General features: G+C 37.5%; 1 protein-coding gene across 3 annotated transcripts in view; it reads right to left on the reverse strand.

Annotated features, from left to right (window-relative positions):
• LOC127443010 (band 4.1-like protein 3) overlaps positions 1-22,156 on the reverse strand; it is an 83,590-nt gene that overhangs the window by 47,742 nt on the left and 13,692 nt on the right. For 2 of the 3 annotated variants that reach the window (XM_051701473.1, XM_051701472.1), the window contains exons 2-6: positions 8,920-8,964; positions 5,262-5,390; positions 3,759-3,863; positions 3,627-3,669; positions 1,730-1,805 (exon numbers count right to left, since the gene is read on the reverse strand). In XM_051701473.1, the coding sequence (XP_051557433.1) occupies positions 1,730-1,805; positions 3,627-3,669; positions 3,759-3,863; positions 5,262-5,318 (281 nt within the window). In that variant the 5' untranslated portion in view covers positions 5,319-5,390; positions 8,920-8,964. Of the gene's footprint in view, positions 1-1,729; positions 1,806-3,626; positions 3,670-3,758; positions 3,864-5,261; positions 5,391-8,919; positions 8,992-22,156 lie in introns of all 3 variants that reach the window. The other variant, XM_051701471.1, reaches the window with a different exon arrangement.

A 22,156-nucleotide genomic window follows, 5' to 3' on the forward strand; every position in this document is an offset into this window, starting at 1 on the left:
CACTAATTAAAGAAAATAGAGTAAGGCTGTGTTTTTTATATAGTTTTTAATATTATACATCATATTTAATGCTCTTCCTATTTTTACTTAATGTGCATTATTCCACGTGTCTTTATATCACTGTAACACTGTGTTATTTTATCCAGGGATTCAAAAAGAAAAGCTGGGTTCAGGAGTTCGTTTGGAATATACTCGTAGCAAAATGCATGCATAAATATAAAGACAGAAGACTCTGGACATGTGAATAGACCTTTCGTCTCACAAATTTGTCTAGAATTTGGTGTGAATAATCCTCAATAGTCGGATTCCAGATGTAAATCTTCACAATCACTCTCTCTAAATCTCCATAGCTGATTTTATTGATAACATATATACCTTTTTTTCTCCCAATCTGGAATGCCCAATTCCCACTACTTAGTAGGTCCTCGTGGTGGCGCGGTTACTCACCTCAATCCGGGTGGTGGAGGACAAGTCTCAGTTGCCTCCGCTTCTGAGACCGTCAATCCGTGCATCTTATCACGTGACTCGTTCTGCATGACACCACGGAGACTCACAGCATGTGGAGGCTCATGCTACTCTCCACGATTCACGCACAACTTACCACACGCCCCATTGAGAGCGAGAACCACTAATCACGACCACGAGGAGGTTACCCCATGTGACTCTACCCTCCCTAGCAACCGGGCCAATTTGGTTGCTTAGGATACCTGGCTGGAGTCACTCAGCACACACTCGATTCGAACTCGAGACTCCAGGGGTGTTAGTCAGCGTCAATACTCGCTGAGATACCCAGGCCCCCCACATATAAACCTTTTAAAGGTGCATTCACAATGGCAGCGATTTTTGCAGTGACAAAGCGCCCTTATGGTACACATTCTTCTCAATATAATATTTTTGCTTTTATATCAAATATTGTAATATCATGTCATCTAAAAGCTGGTCTGTTCAAAGCTTAGGGTGTGTTCACACTTGGCAGGTTTGGTTCGATTAAAACGAACTCTGGTGCGATTGCTCTGTTAGTGCGGTTCATTTGAACAAGTGTGAACGCTGCCATCCGAACCTTGGTGCGCACCAAACAAGCGGACCGAGACCGCCTGAATAGTGGGTCTCGGTCCATTTCCAAACGAACTCTAACAGGATGTGATGTCACAAGATGCGACCCTAAAAATCACATGATTTGATAACATTGAAAGAGCGGTAAGAGCGGTGTATGCAAAACAAAATGAGCAGAGGGCAAACATGGCGCAATGAGGAGGTAAAGTTCCTTATTAACATTTGGTCCGACAAGCATATTTCCAGTATACTGGAAAAAATGCACAAAAATGCTCAAGTGTTCAAAATGTTCAATGATAGGTTAAGGGAAAGTGTGGAACAGTGCCACATAAAACAAATGAATACAAGCTGTCCAATCAAGTTGTGATCTTATCCTTATGCCTTTTGTTCTGTATCTTTAGGTTCTGTATTAAAAATGCCAGTGTGAACGCTAAGCGAACCAGGACTAAATGTATTATTTTCTTTTTTCGGACCAAGAGAACCAAGAGAACCGATCTACAAGTGTGAACACACCCTAAGAACTCTTTATTGAAGATGGTAAATTTGATGGTTTTGTTGGTCATTTTTATTGCTCTTTCAACAATTTAACCATGGAACATTTTTCTCAAACTTCTGTGATCTGATCAAAGCAACTGGCCTGGGTGAACAGTGTTGTAAATTATCCGTAATATCCCACCTGGTGATGTCTTCAGAGAGCTGTGCAGGATCAGGAGGGTAGAACTTCACGTTGAAGGCAAAGTTCCAGGGACCAGCTGAAAAACATCAACATTTTGTGTAAGTACTTGAAGTTGCAGTATGTAACAATTTTCATGTAATATTCACCTTTTTTTGCCAATGTGTGAACGGCTTGTAACGCAACTTAAAAAATGAGCCCTTCCCGGACTTCCTAGGTTGCCTATTAAAGCCTGTAGACTGATTTTAATGCGAAGGAAGCGGGTCGCTTTTGCCGGGAAAATCCAAAGGATGTGACATTTACGCGCGCTCCCGAGAGCCTTCTACTGAATCCCGTCTGGCTAAGCGGGAACGTGATCGTAGTCGAGCGAAAACTAGAGTGAACATCAGCAGGGCATTTGATTCCTGGAGGGACCTTCGTTCGGTTTTGGGGATCAAAACCGACCCTGAATTGGCGTTCTTCTTATTGGACAGGTAAATTTACATAACTGCAAAGCATGTGAAATATAGTGCCATAAGGATTGATCTGTGTCATTTTAGCTAACTTGATCTTGCCCGCTAATGCTGACGAATCGCAAGCTACTTTGCTTCGTAACTTCCAAATAATTTCAACGATCTTCTCTTTATACTGAAAGTCAGGTATGCAGGATACATTTAAGCAAATACGCTGGTTTCTTGATCGTAGTACAACATATGACACACAAAACATACAATAGTGCAACATAACAGTGCAGCAGTAAACAGTCTGGTGTAGTTCGGTAGTATGTAGCTGTATGTGTGTATCAGTATGCTATGTTAGCTGATAAGTAGTTTTAGTTTAGTCTCAAAGTTTGTATTAAAACAATCATAACTGTGTAATTTAATTATGCTACCTCATCTGTCAGCATGATGTCGGTGAATCACGTTCAGTCTCTTTGTACGTTACATCATTGTTTTGGTCGATGCTCGCTCGCGTCCCTATGGAGTGTGTGCACGAGCGCGAGCAACAGGTAGCTGCTGCAGTTCACTTAACGGCCACAGGTGTCACTAACAACAAGGGTTTCTTTTTTATTTTTAATTTTTTTGGGGGGGGATTTTTTCCCCTTTTTCTCCCAATTTGGAATGCCCAATTCCTAATGCGTTCTATGTCCTGGTGGTCGCATAGTGATTTGCCTCAGTCCGGGTGGCGGAGGACGAATCCCAGTTGCCTCCGCATCTGAGACAGTCAACCCGCGCATCTTATCACGTGGCTTGTTGAGCGCGTTGCCACGGAGACATAGCGCGTGTGGAGGCTTCACGCCATCCACCGCGGCATCCGCGCTCAATTCACCATGCGCCCCACCGAGCACAAACCACATTATAGTGACCACGAGGAGGTTACCCCATGTGACCCTCCCCTCCCTAGCAACCGGGCCAATTTGGTTGCTTAGGAGACCTGGCTGGAGTCACTCAGCACGCCCTGGGATTCGAACTAGAGAACTAGCGAACTCCAGGGGTGGTAGCCAGCGTATTTTACCACTGAGCTACCCAGGCCCCAACAAGGGTTTCTTAATCTTACATACTGCACCTTTAAATATATATTTTGATAGAGACAACAGCCAAAAAACCTTAAAGGAATATTCCGGGTTCAATACAAGTTAAGCTCAATCAACCACAAAATTGATCACCACAAAACTTATTATCTACTCGTCCCTCTTTTTCTTTAAAATAAAGCAAAAATCTCTGTTCCAGTGAGACACTTGCAATGGAAGTGAATGCACTGAACCCACACTTAACTTGTACTGAACCCAGAATAACCCTGTAGCTTTAAGGTCATCTATATGTTAGTGTACTCCTAATGACAAAATAAACTTTTAGCCTACATGAACGCCTAATATTAACAGTCTTTCTCTATCAGGAAAACATTCACAAAAACATCATACTTCTGATCTGTTTCTTCAGCTCTTTGGAAGTGTCCAGCCAGTTCTGTGAGAAAAGCAAGAGGTTTTTATTAGTCGAAACATCAGAATGTGACACGTGAAATCAGTATTGAAGAAGAAAAGCTAAACACAAACTTTTTGGCTTTCAGCGTCCCGGTACGTGATGCCGAAGTAATCTTTCTCCAGAAGATTGAGGTGATCGCAAACTTTATCATACAGCGCCTGTCCTTTCGCTCGTTTCTGTTGACAACAAACAGACAGAAAGGCTTATTCACTAAGACAGGACTGTAAAATCAAATACATGAGGCATTCGTGCTAAAAAATAAAACTCATGATCTGACCGTTTGTGCCCTCACACTGTGCATCGTCTTAAACTCTTTGTGCTGCTCTTTATAAACTTCACACTGTGCAATTAAATCCACAGTCTAAACAACAGCTGTGGATGTGTAATCTCCGTCAGAGGACACAGATTTAAAACATGCACGAGACTGTTTTAAAGACAACATGTGCCACATGTCTTGGTATAAACACTTTAGCAGTCAAGTCTGATGTGAAGTATTTAACTACAAGCTAAACAACACTATATAAACATGACATGCCTCCACAAAATACTGCAGTATCTGCTACTGCTTAACACCACGATTCACTATTAATTCACTATTCATAGAAAGATTTGAAAGTTTTCCAGCACCGACATACAGTCAACATTTAATGTCATTTGCAACCCATTTTAATTCCATAATGTGATGTATTTCTGACTGAAAGGGTGTATTATTTAAAGTGAAAACACTGCAGACATGCATTTTTAAAGAGACTGCATGATCAGAAGGTGGAGGTTAAAGGTCAAAGGTCAAGTTCACCTTCCAGAGCATCAACACGCTACCCAAATGTTAACCAGTCTTTTTTTAAATCTAGCGTTATTTGCTATTACTGCCATAACTTTTACTACATTAAATCGCTGTAAGCGATTTTTGCCGTTCAAGAATTTCCACGAGCTGTCAAGACTGAGCCGTTGAATTAGCCACGCCCCCTTTTTTTCCAAAACCCCCACTCCAAAGATACCAAATGAGCTTTGAGACCGACATCTTGCAGAAACGGTCGTCAAAAACAACAGCAGCAAAATAGCACCCTCAACTGACAACTGTTATGAACAACACGGCATAAAAATGGCATTAAGCCTCAATAATTTACTGCAACTACAATATGAGAACGTGCAAAGTGACTGACAATCAATTGCGTCATTAGTGGGAGTAATAAATTTTTTTGCATACCTTTACATGATAAAAATCGCTTACAGCACCTTTAACCCTAACTGGCATTAAATTACAGTTCATTATTGATACGTATTCAGAAAGGTTAAATTACCTACAACAGCAGTCTAAAACAATGTCTGTTTGACAATTAGCTCACGTAATCAATAGCCTGCATAGACTCATTACAAGTCGTTTCATTACTTTTAGTTTTCTTTGCAATAATGTTTACTGATGAATTGTTCACAATAAGACCAAGAACATGCATTTATAAAGTAAAAAGGGTCCATTTTGGTTACATGCACGTTCTATGCATTAAACATCATTTCAGCCCTTTAGATTATTATACAAAAGGTAGAAGTAGATCTTATCAAACATCCAAACATACCTCTACAGTGCAGGTGTAGTCTGTGCTGTCCAGCAGAGTGATTTTACACTCCATCATCTTCTATGTGTGTGTTCAGGAGACTTCTGCGGGATGTATTTCTCTTCACGATGACTCAATCTCTCCAAAACTCTGCCAGCATACAGCAACGAATGACATATTCATTCATTAATGAATTACCAATTGGGGGGGGGGCAAAGGCAATTTATGTGTGTGAATGCTTGTTTTTTTGTGTGTGTGTGTGTGTGTGTTAATATTTGAATTTTTTTTTTTTTTTTACAATGTATAGCTGTAATCATAATTTTATATTTTTGAATAAAAATATTGTATTAATAAAATATCGGAAATTAAAATGTAGCTTTTTTTATCCAATTAATCGAAGATTTATCAGATTAATCGACAGATTCATTGATTATTAAAATAATCATTAGCTACAGCACTAGTTGCAAACAGTCGAGAAGGTCATGACCTCTGAGGTGGGACAAGCTGAAATCACTATTTTTAGACAATTTATGTGTGTTAAACGAACTATTTATTTTTGTGTGTGTGTAAAATCATGTGCAATTTACTGTATACTGTAACATTGATATTTTAAATATTTTTTTACTATGTATATCTGTAATCATAATTTTATATTTTTTAATAAAAATATTTTATTTATTAATAAAATATCAGAAATTAAAATGTAGCTTTTTTATCCGATTAATCGAATATTTATCCGATTAATCGACAGATTAATTATTAAAATAATCATTAGCTACAGCACTAGTTGGAAACAGTCAAGAAGGTCATGACCTCTGAGGTGGGACAAGCTGAAATCACTATTTTGAGGGGGAGGGAGGAGGCAAAGACAATTTATGCATGTAAAATTTGTTTTTTGCATGTGTGTAAAATCATATGCAATTTACTGTATATTGCAACATTAATATTTTAAATCTTTTTGTTTACAATGTATAGCTGTAATCATAATTGTATATTTTCAAATAAAAATATTGTATTTATTAATAAAATATCGGAAATTATCAGATTAATTGAAGATTTACCCGATTAATCGACAGATTAATTGATTATCAAAATAATCATTAGCTACAGCACTAGTTGGAAACAGTCCAGAAGGTCATGACCTCTGAGGTGGGACAAGCTGAAATCACTATTTTTAGACAATTTGTGTGTGTTAAACGAACTACTTGTTTTTGTGTGTGTGTGTGTGTGTGTGTGTGTGTAAAATCATATGCAATTTACTGTATATTTTCACATTGATATTTTAAATATTTTTTACAATGTATATCTGTAATCATAATTTTATATTTTTTAATAAAAATATTTTATTTATTAATAAAATATCAGAAATTAAAATGTAGCTTTTTTATTTGATTAATCGAATATTTATCCGATTAATCGACAGATTAATTATTAAAATAATCATTAGCTACAACACTAGTTGGAAACAGTCAAGAAGGTCATGACCTCTGAGGTGGGACAAGCTGAAATCACTATTTTTAGACAATTTGTGTGTGTTAAACGAACTACTTGTTTTTGTGTGTGTGTGTGTGTGTGTGTAAAATCATATGCAATTTACTGTATATTTTCACATTGATATTTTAAATATTTTTTTACAATATATATCTGTAATCATAATTTTATATTTTTTAATAAACATTTTATTTATTAATAAAATATCAGAAATTAAAATGTAGCTTATCCGATTAATCGAATATTTATCCGATTAATCGACAGATTAATCATTAAAATAATCATTAGCTACAGCACTAGTTTGAAACAGTCAAGAAGGTCATGACCTCTGAGGGGGGACAAGCTGAAATCACTATTTTGGGGCAATTATTTTTATTGTGTAGTATTTACACACAATTGAGGGGTGGGGGGGGGAATGTACTTAATTGATATGCAAAATCTTTACTGGTACTTAGACTATTTTCTTTATGCAAAATGTATAAAGTCTTCTTTTTTTGGCTCATTGTTCCATAAATTCATAAAGAACTTCAAATCCAGTCTGTGAGTATCATAACAGAGTCGTTTAAAAAAAGACCCTCATGACTTGTGTCACATGTCTTTCAAGCACAGTTTATGTCAGTGGCTGCTGTGCTATTTTCATCATGTGGGTTTATTTCAGTGGTATGTTATTAATAGGTCTTCATCATGAAATCAAGTTACATAATGTCAATTACTGACTTTTGAGAAAGAGCATGAAACTCTCTCTTTGGTTTAAAAGTGAAACTCGGGATACAGTTTCATCATTAAATAGATGATGACGTTGTATGATTTGAATAGCTGGAAACAGTGCAGCAACAACTATTCAATAACAAATATAGATATCAATCTATAATGATGAATAATGAAAATGTGCTGTCTGATGTGCTTGAGAGTTACTTCTCAACACTGCATAACTTACATTATACTGATATTTTCTATAATGTTTAAATGTTATGAATTCAAAGTCATACACGTATTTCCATTTCACAAAACTCTGTCTTTACTGCACACGAGTCTGTGTTAAATTTCATTATATTTTATAAGAACAGTAAATGGCATGGGATTATAACAAATAGTCTCTTATATTATATTAATAGAATAAAGACATCAGGCTACAGAAAAGTGTTACTACTACATTTAGAGAAGGGAACATATGTACTGTATGTTCCTGCAGATTTTACCAGTTTCATTCGTTTAGATTAGAGTGGTTTAAAGTGTCCCTGTGAACAAGCGTTTTTGCTTGTTTTGTTGTGTGTGAAAAATTATATGCAATTTATACTGTAAAATTTATATTTAAACCTATTGTTATGCAATGTATAGCATACAATCATAATTGTGTCATTTTCAAATAAAAAAAAATTTAAAACTGTTTTTTATCTGCAAGTTATTCGATTGATAAAATAAATAATTGTATAGAGGAAATATTATTATTATAGTAAGTATAGTATAATATCATAGTAAGAAATAATAGTAGTTGCATGTTTTTTGTGTGTGTAAAATTTGCATTGTAACATTTATATTTTAAATCTTTTTGTAAACATTTTATAGCATACAAACATAAATGCATATTTTCAAGAGCAGTCAAAATTAACGTATTAGCGCATACGTTTAATTACAGTTTAACGCGTTAATTTTTCTTAATCGCGATTAACGCATTTACCGTTTTTACCGCGTGGAAGGCGTTGTTTGGAAAATGTTAATAAAGCATTATATTGTTACATTATATTTTCTTTTCTTTCATAAGAAGGAAATAAATGCATTTTGACAGGAAAAGAAGCACATTTCAGCACTCAAATAAACATACTGTATTTATTATAAAATACTGGACCTTTAATTGAGCTTTTTTTTTCGATTAATCAAATAAATAATTCACAGATTAATCGATTATAAAAATAATTGTTAGTTGCAGTTGGAAACAGTTGAGAAGTTTAAGACCTCTGAGGTGGGACAAGATTAAATTATTTAATTTTTGGGGGGGGGGGGGGGGGCAGATGTTTGATGTGTTTAAAACTAGATACTTGTCATGCTATGTTAATTTGATATTAAATAACAGTTTATCAACATATCTAATAGTTCTCACATGGGATATGTGCTTTCATTGCTTTAAGAAAACTCATGCCACACCAACTTGTACACTATAAGTGTAAAGTATTATGAATCCCACACTGACCTGGTGCTGTCGAGTGGCGTCGGGCCTGTGGTGTCCTGAGGTTGTCTGCTTTCACAGTCATGGCCAGTTACACTGAAACAACAGATAAATTCATGTTTTAAACATCAGGTGACATCATGAGACACAAGCTATCATCCAAAACCCCTTTTATCGTATATGAAAAGACGACGATGTGGGCCTCTCAGCCTGTGCTTTAAGGAACTCCATGTTGCGCTCTGTTAGGAATAATATGGGCTGTGAAAGATTACATTCTCAGAAGGTCACAACAGTGAATTTACAAAACACAGAGAGCAGCATTCAGAATAATCTAGACAAACAGACACGTCACCCAAATGTGACATTCTGCTATACCGTATTTCTGTGGCACCATTTAAAAAAAATCTGATACCATACAGAAAACGATGTACTATGGGGAAAAATTTATAGGATTTTTACTTCCAGAACCAGACTTTTGCGCTCTATTAGAATGGTTTTCTTTGGATGCATCACAATGCACCGCTCGTTTCTGAAATAAACACTTTGTAACTGTAGGCTGTTTACAGCTGCCAAGCAGTTTGTGCATTACAATTAAATTCAACTGATCAGTCACAAGTATGTGTATAGCAACTATTTTACAACTATGTCAAATGTGGCTCATCCAATTAGTATATAGAGTCTGAATCATCCGTTCTATTATTGTTTTAAACTAGTGTTTCATAATGTGAAGCTGTTTTTGCACTGATGTCAGACTTACAGTATCAGTAATTTGTTGTAAATAATAAGGTGTCTATTCAGTTCCAAATAAAAAGAGAAAAAAGAGATGAGATAGAAATGAGATGACGTACCTTTTATTTGTAAATTATTTAATTTGATCAAAATGAGGTATCGGCACAAAGTTATTTCACTTATAAATAGGGCAGGGACATTTAACTTATGTTAATTTATTGTAAATTAATTATATAATTTAATGTTAATTTCTGCGATTTAAAAAAAAAAATAATGCAATAATGCAGTATTTTTTTTCTCACTTTTTTCTCTCCTTTTTCTCCCCAATTTGGAATGCCCAATTCCCAATGCGCTCTAAGTCCTCGTGGTGGCGTAGTGACTCGCCTCAGTCCGGGTGGCGGAGGACGAATCTCAGTTGCCTCCGCGTCTGAGACCGTCAATCTGCGCATCTTATCACGTGCTTGTTGAGCGCGTTACCATGGAGACCTAGCACGTGTGGAGGCTTCGCGCTATTCCCCGCGGCATCCACGCACAACTCACCACACGCCCCACCGCGAGCGAGAACCACATTATAGCGACCACGAGGAGGTTACCCCATGTGACTCTACCCTCCCTAGCAACCGGGCCAATTTGGTTGCTTAGGAGACCCGGCTGGAGTCACTCGAGTCGAAGTCACGACTCCAGGGGTGGTAGCTACCCAGGCCCCCTTTTTTTTCACTTCTTGAAACTGCACTAATGCGCGACGCATGTCCCGGATATAATAAACACAGGAGTAGATTTACTATACGGAGAATTGAGACTTCACCCGCAGGTGGCGAGCCAGGTGTGGGAAAGATACGGCAAGCTGCCGTATCCCTTCGAATCACCCCAAAAATGCTCACTCACTTTTATCTGAACCAGTGCCAAACGCGAACCCAGCGTGTTGAGACTGAACGGCAGCCAGAGAAAACAATAGTTTTGATATTTTAAATGTTTAATAATGCATCGGCAATGCACACTTATGTTTCTCTTGCAAATAAAGTTTGAAATGAATTGAATCTGCCCATTTGATCCTATTAATAATAAAAGTCAACTGGAAAACGCTACTTTTAACTACAGCATGTCCACTATTTTATGGCATGTTTACATGTACTTTGTTTATACCTGTAAAAATGTGTCTAGTTAAAGCTGCACTACGTACGATTTTTTTGGTTACAATTAACAAAAGTTCGTTATTGAGTGAGTACATAAACAATCCATGATCAAAACCATGGCCTTGTCTTACCCCGATTCGCTACGGTAAGCCTACAATAATGATTTTTACTTTGAACTGTCGGGTCGGATTTGGCGTGAAATCGCAGGCATACGTCATTTGTTCTTGTGTGTTTACGTCATATCTGTAAGCGGAGAAAGAAGCGGGAAGCGAGTGCAACAGCTGTTCAATCAGTGCAGTTGCGGTTTCAGGAGTCAGGACAGCAGTGGATTTAACTGTTTGACAAAGATGTTTACATGCTATACTGCTCGGATATGATTTTTGGTTGGGTTGTTGAAGCTCATATCGGTTGTCATGCTTTAATGAATCGAACATTACTCATGACATAAAGTGTTCCTCCGCAAGTAACTTGCAGTTTTATGCATCGACCACTAGAGGGCTTCTAAAGTTTCATAGTGTAGCTTTAACTTTATCTGCAAAAAAAACCTCGAACATTTTAACATGTCCATAATAAAATAATTAAAATATATGATGACAAACCAATTTCTTGCAAGTTCTTGGAGACAAAGTATACATTTAATGTTTGTGTTAATGTACCATGATTAATCACGATTAATCACAGAAAACTGTGCGCTTAGTTAGAAATGTTAGTCAATTCACAGCCCTACTTATAATACATTTTTGGGTTGAATTTCAAGCAAACATAACCAAACTGTGACATATACAGATGAAGTCATTAAAACTAATTTTTTTAACCACTCCACAGATTTAATATTAGCAAACTATTGTTTTGGCAAGTTGTTTAGGACATCTACTTTGTGCATGACATGAGTAATTTGTCCAACAATTGTTTACAGACAGATGTTTCACTTTTAATTGACTATATCACAATTCCAGTGGGTCAGAAGTTTGCATACACTAAGTTACTGTGCCCTTAAGCAGTTAACACAATGTCAACACGATGACTTAAAGCCAGTATAAAATGCAAGTATTTCTGTGTGAATGTGAAGCATCACACCAACAAAGGTCAATAATTACCCAATAACACTTGCTCCTCCACTAAGTGCTGTTTTACCCACTTGCATGATTAAACTGAAGCATGTTATAACAAACATCTCCATTTGTGGAGCAGAACTGGAACTCTCCTGAGAGTTAAACAGACAGCAACAACTCTAATAAACAGTGTGTGTGTTAATATATCTGTATGTTGTAGCTCATACACACAGAGGTTTATATTTAGCGAGGTAGAAACACAGTATTCTAATAACGTCACAGCACAAGAACTCCAAGATCTCAGAAGGTTTGATGTCCAGCCCTAAACACACACTGACATCTAAACAAGAGTGCATTACTGTATGCCACATACATTTCTTCTGACAGTCATTTCAGCATGCCAACAAATGCAGCTGTCGCAATCTAAACCTCACGCTGAATGCCAATGGCCACCAAGACAACGTTCGAGCATGCTAACAGAAAAGCAATTATCACTCTTTACACACATTGTTTGTCACGACTGACTCAAACGTTGATGCCAAGGGCTAGCTACATAAATCAGCCTGTGTTATTTTTTTGCATGTTGAAATACTTCTCATATCCCTGAGTCAACTTTAAGTAATTCACTGGTAATTTGACTTCCTCAAGAGTGTAAACACTGTGACGCATTCAGAACATTTATTTGTTTGTTTGAGCATCCCATAGACAAAATGTTTTTTTTTTTAGGAAATGTCCTGGGCATAGTTAACCCTTTAAGCTCGGATGGGCCTGCCGGCGCCCAAATAATCGTCAATATATTAATAACTACAGTCTTGACCAACACAAAATAGGTATTGTTTGAAAGCTTAGAAGCTCTACTTTGCTACAATGCATGTAGACATTATGACCAAAACTGAACAAGTGCTTTGAAATTTGCAGATCAATCAGAAGTGTTCCGTTTTGATCGTTTATAAAAACAATTGCACTATATATATTATTGTAATCAGTAAAAAACAAACTGATCAAATAGTCATGTGTCATATGTTGTTGGAAATCTCTCAAAGAGTAGAATACAACCAGCCTATTTGTTTTACTCACAGACAAAAATATAGCGAGTAATAGCTAAGTATATGTCTTTGACAATTATGTTGGTGTTGCTTATATGTCGCGTTTTCACTTATAACTTCACGAAAAATGAACAGAACATAAAATATCACATACCATTACTTAAAGGATGTGATTATCTTTCAAACGAGTCCACACACAAGATAATCAGATGCATAGATCATTAGATAATCCACATGAAGCACAATGTTACATATGACCACCAGGAGATGGCGCCAAATACATGACACAGACTCAATGATGACTCAAATGACACAGAATGAAACTCATTCTGTGAAATCTCATTACTAAAATCATGTCTGCATGCTATGCAAACCTTTAGTCATTGTTGTGTTTGCATGTGTAATTAGTTCTTATGTACAATTATTATGTTTTATTTGTTTGGAGGTGTTTTTGGACACTATAATAAATTATATTTGTAATGTTATAACTTTTGATTGCTTTGTCGTGTCAACACAAAATTACTCAGTTACAGCTGACATGATTGGAAACAAAACAAAAGCAGTTTTTCAGCACCACCTTATTTACACCCAGAGATATATAATGACAAATCTGAAAAATAAGAAAAAAGTAAACAAATTTGTGTAATTTTTTTCCTGCAGTTTCTTAGGCTGAGAGTCTCAGATTGTATCATAATCTATAAAGTTTTCTTTACAATGATACCAAATACTTCCCTCCTTGTTTTTTGTTTTTGTTTTTTTTTTTTTGTCGAGTTACAAGCCTTTAATTTTAGGAATGCCACTGAAACAGGAAATCTTTAAAAACACCTTCAGAGCTTAAAGGGTTTAACCCAAATAATACATGAAATTATAATTTGCATAAACAAAATGAAGCCAGCATTTTGGACTGTTCAGAATTTTTTTGCATCATGACACTCAAGCACATTATACGTTCAAATTGTCATTACCGTAAAAAAAAATGCATTTGTGCAATATATATATATATATATATATAAAAATATACATACATTTTTTTTTTCAATATAGCAATATTGTTTTTCATCACTTCTATGCTGAAAAAACACTTTATAAATGAAACCATGTATATATATTTTTTAATGTATGTAATGAGAATTAGGGGGAAAATGTGCATAATTTTCATAAAAATTAACATCAGAATGTAAAAACATTTATAGCTCTAAAAGTAGGCTTTGTTTTCTATATTAAAAATATAATTTCATATTTGTTTCTTTTGATTTTGGAGTTAAATAGGACCAGGACATTTTCCTCACAGGTTTCTTGAGAATCACTATCGTAAAGATTTTTATTTTATTTATTTTTTTACTTGGACCAGTAACCACATTGCTAAAACCCACTCAGAACACCTTAGCAACCTCCTAGCAATGCTCTGGCAAAACATACACAAGCGTTGAGGCAGTGAGTTTTGCACGAGCAAGGGTCACTCACATTTTCTTCAGAAAAATGTACAAATCTAGTTGTTGCAATCGTATTTTTGAAATATTATCCAATCTGTGACTGACAAGGCAAATTGCCAGTCATACATGAGTGTTGATAGTTATGTGAGCATTTAAACAGTCAGAGCAGCAGTAGAAACCACAGGAATAATGCAATTGCATTCTGTCAAACTGATTCCATGTACTCTAATGGTCTTGTGTAGAAATGTAGGTCAAACTCAACCGCAGCTAGCAACAAAATGAGTAAATGGCCCTACAGATCTGCTCAACATCACACAATGAGAGGAAAGGATGCTGGCAGAGACCCATATATTTAACATTCTTCCTTTATACTTTTCCATCTTTTCTCTGAGAAGCAGATACATCATTCTGAACATCTTTATACAATTTCATCTCAGAAATGACTATGAATGATCTCACTTTGAAAATCCATCATTACTTCAATGAAAATCAGCCTTGAATCTTTGAACATTTATTTCTAAAAATAACTACCACAAGAAAAGTATGTTTTCAGTTAAATAAACCTCACTAAGATCACTCCAATTCATTGGGTGAAATACAAGTCTGAGATTTACATAAAGAGTTATACAAAGAAGCTTACATAAAACTCACAATGACTTTTCCCTCTCACTCTTGATTCATTCAACCTCAATATCACCATGTGCACAAGTTTCATCTGCTCTAATGTTTCAAAGTATGAATCAGCTTAACAACGGTGACATACGACCAGTCCTGCACTTAGACTCAAGACCACTAATTAGGTACAGATGGGCTAAACCTTCTTAAATGCTTAAACTGACCAAAGCAATGAAAACATGCAGCTTTCATACACAACCATTCATACAAAACTGAGCCCTGTACATCACATTCCCAATTAACAGGCAGTTGAATCCTATGGAACACGGCCTGAACTGACTTATTCTGTCCACATTCACACACAGTCTAGTAGAGGAGAGCCCTCCATCTCTGGATCAATACAAAATATTGATTTGCAATCAGTTGCATTCTTAAAGAGATTTTTGGAATGCAAAAAATACAGATCTATATGATCAGACACGCCACGGGCTCTCAATAAATACACTCCCTGTATACACTGCAAGAGAGCGAAGTTATATCAACTAATCAGTCTTAAAGTATGTGAAATCAAATCAATGAAGCTGTCTACACTCTAAGTGCGCAATGTTGAATCAGCAAACTGCCAACACTGCAAGCTTGCAGTCAAATCTATGAAGCTGTCTTTTTCAAGTGTACAACGTCAAAACAACAAAGCTACGTGCATACACAAATTGAATCAACTAATCGGTCTACACTTAGAAGTATGCCAAAATGTAATCAATAAAGCTGTCTACACTCCAAGTGCGCAACATCGAATCAACAAACTGCCTACACTTTAAGTGCGCAGTCGAATCTATGAAGTGGTTTAAGGCTGCAATGACAAAACAACAAAGCTACATACAATGCAAGCACGCAACAACGAAGCTACATACCCTGCAAGCGCGCAACAACAAAGTTACATACACTGCAAGCACGCAACAACGAAGTTACATACACTGCAAGCGTGCAAAACCGAAGCTATGTACACTGCAAGCACGCAACAACGATGCTGCATACACTGCAAGCGCTCAACAATGAAGCTACACACATTGCAAGCGCGCAACAACGAAGCTACGTACACTGCAAGCGTGCAACAACGAAGCTACGTACACTGCAAGCATGCAACAACGAAGCTACGTACACTGCAAGCGCGCAACAACGAAGCTACATACAGTGCAAGAGCGCAACAACGAAGCTACATACACTGCAAGCGCGCAACAACGAAGCTACGTACACTGCAAGCGTGCAACAACAAAGCTACATACACTGCAGGCGCGCAACAACAAAGCTACGTACACTGCAAGCGCGCAACAACGAAACTACGTACTCTGCAAGTGCGCAACAACGTAGCTATGTACACTGCAAGCACTCAACAACGAAGCTACGTATGTTGCAAGCTCGCAAAAACGAAGCTACATACACTGCAAGCGCGCAACAATTAAGCTATGTACATTGCAAGCGCGCAACAACGAAGCTACATACACTGCAAGCGTGCAACAACGGAGTTACATATACTGCAAGCACGCAACAACGAAGCTACATACACTGCAAGCGCGCAACAACGAAGCTACATACACTGCAAGCGTGCAACAACGGAGTTACATATACTGCAAGCACGCAACAACGAAGCTACATACACTGCAAGCGCGCAACAACGAAGCTACATACACTGCAAGCGTGCAACAACGAAGCTACATACACTGCAAGCACGCAACAACGAAGCTACATACACTGCAAGCGTGCAAAAACGATGCTGCATACACTGCAAGCGCTCAACAACAAAGCTACGTACACTGCAAGCGTGCAACAACGAAGCTACATACACTGCAAGCGTGCAACAATGAAGCTACATACACTGCAAGCATGCAAAGTTGAATCAACTAGTTGGTCTATACTTACAATTATGCTAAATCTAATGGACGAAGCTGTCTACACTCCAAGTGCACAACGTCGTATCAGCAGACAGCCTACACTTTAAGTGTGCAGTCGAATCTATGAAACGGTCTAATGCAAGTGTGCAACGTCAAAACAACAAAGCTACATACACTGCAAGCACACAATGTTGAATCAACTAATCGATCTACAATTAAAAGCACGCAGAAATCGAATCAACAAAGCTGTCTACACTCCAAGTGTGCAACATCAAATCAGCAGACTGCCTACACTTTAAGTGCGCAGTCGAATCTATGAAACGGTCTACTGCAAGTGTGCAATGTCAAAACAACAAAGCTGCATACACTGCAAGCATGCAAAGCTGAATCAACTAGTTGGTCTATACTTACAATTATGCTAAATCTAATGGACGATGCTGTCTACACTCCAAGTGCGCAATGTTGAATTAGCAGACTGCCTATACTTTAAGTGCGCAGTCGAATCTATGAAATGGTCTAATGCAAGTGTGCAATGTCAAAACAACAAAGCAACATACAATGCAAGTGTGCAAAGTTGAATCAACTAATCGAACAACACTGAAAAGTGCACTAAAGTCGAATCAACGAAGCAGTCTACACTGCGCTTACTGTTTAGACAGATTTGTTGATTATAACAAAAGCATTCAATTTAACAGAAATCATATTTTAAGTGGAATTAACATATCACTAAACCCCAAATTAATATTACTGGATGGCACTTACAGATGTGTTAATGCTTAATGGAAAAAAATATGCCCCAGAGGCAATTCAGGCAAATATATATATATATATATAAATAAATGAAACATAAAGAACGCTTGAGCTCAGTTTTACATGCATGTGTTTAGATAACACACTAGGCTGTATTGCGGAGTGTACAACCCTCTGCCTAGGAAAATAACTGTACAGAACACCCAGTGGCTTAACATCGCTCTAATAATATTCTGAACTATTACTGAACGCATTTGAGATTTTCTGCGGAGTTATTTCGCTGCTGAATCCGAAGAAACAGATTTATTAAAAAAAAAAAAAAAAAAAAAAAAAGGAAATATCATCCAGGAGGATACAGAGATATTATTCCTGCATTTGAAGAAAAATGACATTGTTTCTATTCGTAAACATGCGTTTATAAACCCTAAAAACGATTTAAAATAAATAAATAAATAAAACAATAAAACGCGTGGACATTACCGGACATGCCACGGCGCGCGTCTCTCCTCGGGTTCTGCGCTCTTCTCTTCCCGGGCGCGAGGCGACTGACAGCGGGCACGGCACAGTCGAGCCTCCGCTCTCATGCAGCGAGATCGCGGGATTGATGCGTCATGAGGCGGAGGCTGAACGCCAGCCAACGCGCGCCGCGGAGGGAGAATTCAAACGCACGTCAGCGTATAGACGCATAGTACGCAACAACTGACATCGCAAATCATTTTAAATGACCACTATGACGCATGAGGGAATGCAAAATAATTATAAAGGTTCTGTGCTATCTATCTACATACTGTAGATAACACTATATATCTATCCTTAATCATACAGTAGGCTGTTATATATTTACACATACATATACAGTATAGTACTAATAATAGCCTAAAATGTATTAATAAATTAAAATGCTTAGAAACACCTAATTCATAACTGTTTAAATTAGATTTGTTTGTTTGTTTATTAGGGGAAGTGTCTCTATGCTTTATATGTTGTCGTTTAATCCTCATAATAATTGTTTACACTTTGGCTGAAAAGCCTAAAGCATATACTAGCTTTATAATGGCAGGTTCCTATTGTGACAACATGCCCCGCTATAAGGGTCAGTGTTCAATGAAGTGTAGGCTCTCTCTTTTCCTGGGAAATAATGGTGAAAATATAGTCAAGGCTTAAAGAGTAACAATTTACACTAAGGTTGTATTCATTTACATTAATAAACTACATTAATTAACATGAACTTACAATCAACAATTCTGTTTCAGCACTTATCTAGGTTCATGTTAATGTCAACATAAACTAAATAATTTAAAGTTGCATATGTTAATATTTATTCATGTATAATGAGCTAACATGATCTAACAATTAACAATTGTATTATTGTAAATTAATATTAAACCAGATTAATAAATGCTGTAAAAACATATTGTTTTTTGTTTAGTTCATGATACCTAATGTTTTTCATTTATTAATGTTAACAAATACAACCTTATTGTGAAGTTTTTTAAGGAGTACCTATAAAACAAATTATATCTGAAGGTGCTTAACAAACAGTCATAAAACAAAGTCTTAGTTAGAATGAACATATATATATATGTATATATATATAGTGCTGTGGAAATGTATTTGCCCCCATCCTGACTTCTTCTGTTTTTGTGTGTTTTTCATACTAAATTGTTTTAGATCTCAGAAACCCAAAATCACAGGACTTAATGACTACAGACCTGTCGCCCTGACGTCTGTGGTCATGAAATCATTTGAGAGAGATTCATTTCACTTCAGAAGACATGGATTAAACCATTCAAAAATTTAAATTTTTGGGTGAACTGTTCCTTTAAGTCTTGGGGGATTTGAGGCTGTGTAACTACTCGTTTTAAAAGTAACCACACAACCCTCAGCTCATATAGAGTAATGCTGGACGGTATTTATGTGCCTCTAATAACAGATCTCGTCTGTGGTGTTGGCTGCGTTTGACCACTCCATAGAGCACTTTCCTTGACGACACACACAAGCGTTCATCATGGTGTCTATACTTTGCTAGTAACAGATGGAGGAGGCACCCTGGGTGGAGCTGTTTGAACAAGGCATTAAACTTAATCTGCTTCAGATCTGGCCAAGTATTAAAATGCAAAACTTGAAGACAAAAATGGCTTTGCTAAACACAGACACCTTTGACCAAACACACATTCAGAATCAGTTTGCAGCCAAAACAAGAACAAACTAAACGCAACATGCAACTTGCAAAAAAATCGAAACAAATGTGAGTTGGTGCTCGCCCTCGATGAAGTCTACTACTTAGGGTTAAGAGGTTGGTTTGAATCACTAAATATAAGCAATAATAACAGTGATGCTTGCCTTAGTGAACACCACTACTGTAACTAAATAAAATAATAGTAATACAGTTAAAGAGAAATATCATGATTAAACGGCTCTATTTTTCTTATATGTGAAGAACAAAGTGACCTCGACATGTTTGTTTGACCGTAACCGTCACCTACAGTGAGATGTTGTTGAGTTATGTGCTGGACATTCCAGAAAGGTTTTAAATAGTTTATAAAAGAAGAATAACCCTGCGCAGTATACACTCTGATTCAGATCATTCTGTTTCACTGTGCGACTGAAGCAAAGAAAAGTCTTTAAACATCATTTGTGAGCGGAGAGTTTAAACGTTGCTTAAGGCACATCATGAGATTCCTGCTGGTTAAATGAGTGACTGTGTGTTAACCAGGTATTTCACACTGGTCTAGACATGCTGGTAAATGTCATTAATACCAGGTGGTCAGGGTTTGGCTGGTAAATGTGGTCCAGTTTGCCCCTGCTGGTAGATGTTGTAACTACATGATTATAAAAGGGGAAAACCATATAATATATAACATATAACATACAGTGGGTGTCGAAAGTCTGAGTACACTAGTAGAAACATGGTCAATATGACTAATGTGTTTATTGTGCGTTTATGTCCTCCTGGGACGTTCGTCAGGTCGTAAATCGTAAATACGATGTGATGTGCATCCAAGTGATTTTAGCCGGAATGAACGGACCTGTTTTGCAATTTCATATTTCTTTCTCACTTTTTGCTTAGTGAATGCAGGAGGCTTCTTTAGCACCAATGCAACAAAATAAATAGCAAAGCCACGCATTTGTTTGTTTCTTTCATTTTTTACGCCATGCCAGCTTCTATGGCTATATTCATGGCGGGAACCAGGTTTTCGTTATTTAAAATAGTTAAATAAGTTAAATGAGGTGTTTAAGACTCACTTGATTAAAAACCTTTTCAAAAGAATGAACTGAATAATACAGGTTCCTCAGATGTGTAGAGGTATGACAGTCCAGTAAAATACGTATGTTTAATGGATAGTGGGTTCTGACAAGATGAGCACTTTGGTGAATTTTCTCCTGATAGTAAAAATTGGTGTGTGAGTCTTGTATGTCCTATCCGGCATCGTGTATAAATGACTTGATCCCAGCGATTATTAAAAGGGAACACATACACTATATTGCCAAAAGTATTCGCTCACCCATCCAAATAATTGAATTCAGGTGTTCCAATCACTTCCATGGCCACAGGTGTATAAAATGAAGCACATAGGCATGCAGACTGCTTCTACAAACATTTGTGAAAGAATGGGCCGCTCTCAGGAGCTCAGTGAATTCCAGCGTGGTACTGTGATAGGATGCCACCTGTGCAACAAGTCCAGTCGTGAAATTTCCTCGCTACTAAATATTCCACAGTCAACTGTCAGTGGTATTATAACAAAGTGGAAGCGATTGGGAATGACAGCAACTCAGCCACGAAGTGGTAGGCCACGTAAAATGACAGAGCGAGGTCAGCGGATGCTGAGGCGCATAGTGCGCAGAGGTCGGCAACTTTCTGCAGAGTCAATCGCTACAGACCTCCAAAGTTCATGTGGCCTTCAGATTAGCTCAAGAACAGTGCGTAGAGAGCTTCATGGAATGGGTTTCCATGGCCGAGCAGCTGCATCCAAGCCATACATCACCAAGTGCAATGCAAAGCGTCGGATGCAGTGGTGTAAAGCACGCCGCCACTGGACTCTAGAGCAGTGGAGACGCGTTCTCTGGAGTGACGAATCACGCTTCTCCATCTGGCAATCTGATGGACGAATCTGGGTTTGGCGGTTGCCAGGAGAATGGTACTTGTCTGACTGCATTGTGCCAACTGTGAAGTTTGGTGGAGGGGGGATTATGGTGTGGGGTTGTTTTTCAGGAGCTGGGCTTGGCCCCTTAGTTCCAGTGAAAGGAACTCTGAATGCTTCAGCATACCAAGATATTTTGGACAATTCCACGCTCCCAACTGTGTGGGAACAGTTTGGGGATGGCCTCTTCCTGTTCCAACATGACTGCGCACCAGTGCACAAAGCAAGGTCCATAAAGACATGGATGAGCGAGTTTGGTGTGGAAGAACTTGACTGGCCTGCACAGAGTCCTGACCTCAACCCGATAGAGCACCTTTGGGATGAATTAGAGCGAAGACTGCGAGCCAGGCCTTCTCGTCCAACATCAGTGTCTGACCTCACAAATGCGCTTCTGGAAGAATGGTCAAAAATTCCCATAAACACACTCCTAAACCTTGTGGAAAGCCTTCCCAGAAGAGTTGAAGCTGTTATA

This window comes from Myxocyprinus asiaticus, chromosome 6 (assembly GCF_019703515.2).
Source record: "Myxocyprinus asiaticus isolate MX2 ecotype Aquarium Trade chromosome 6, UBuf_Myxa_2, whole genome shotgun sequence".
Lineage (NCBI taxonomy): Eukaryota > Metazoa > Chordata > Actinopteri > Cypriniformes > Catostomidae > Myxocyprinus > Myxocyprinus asiaticus.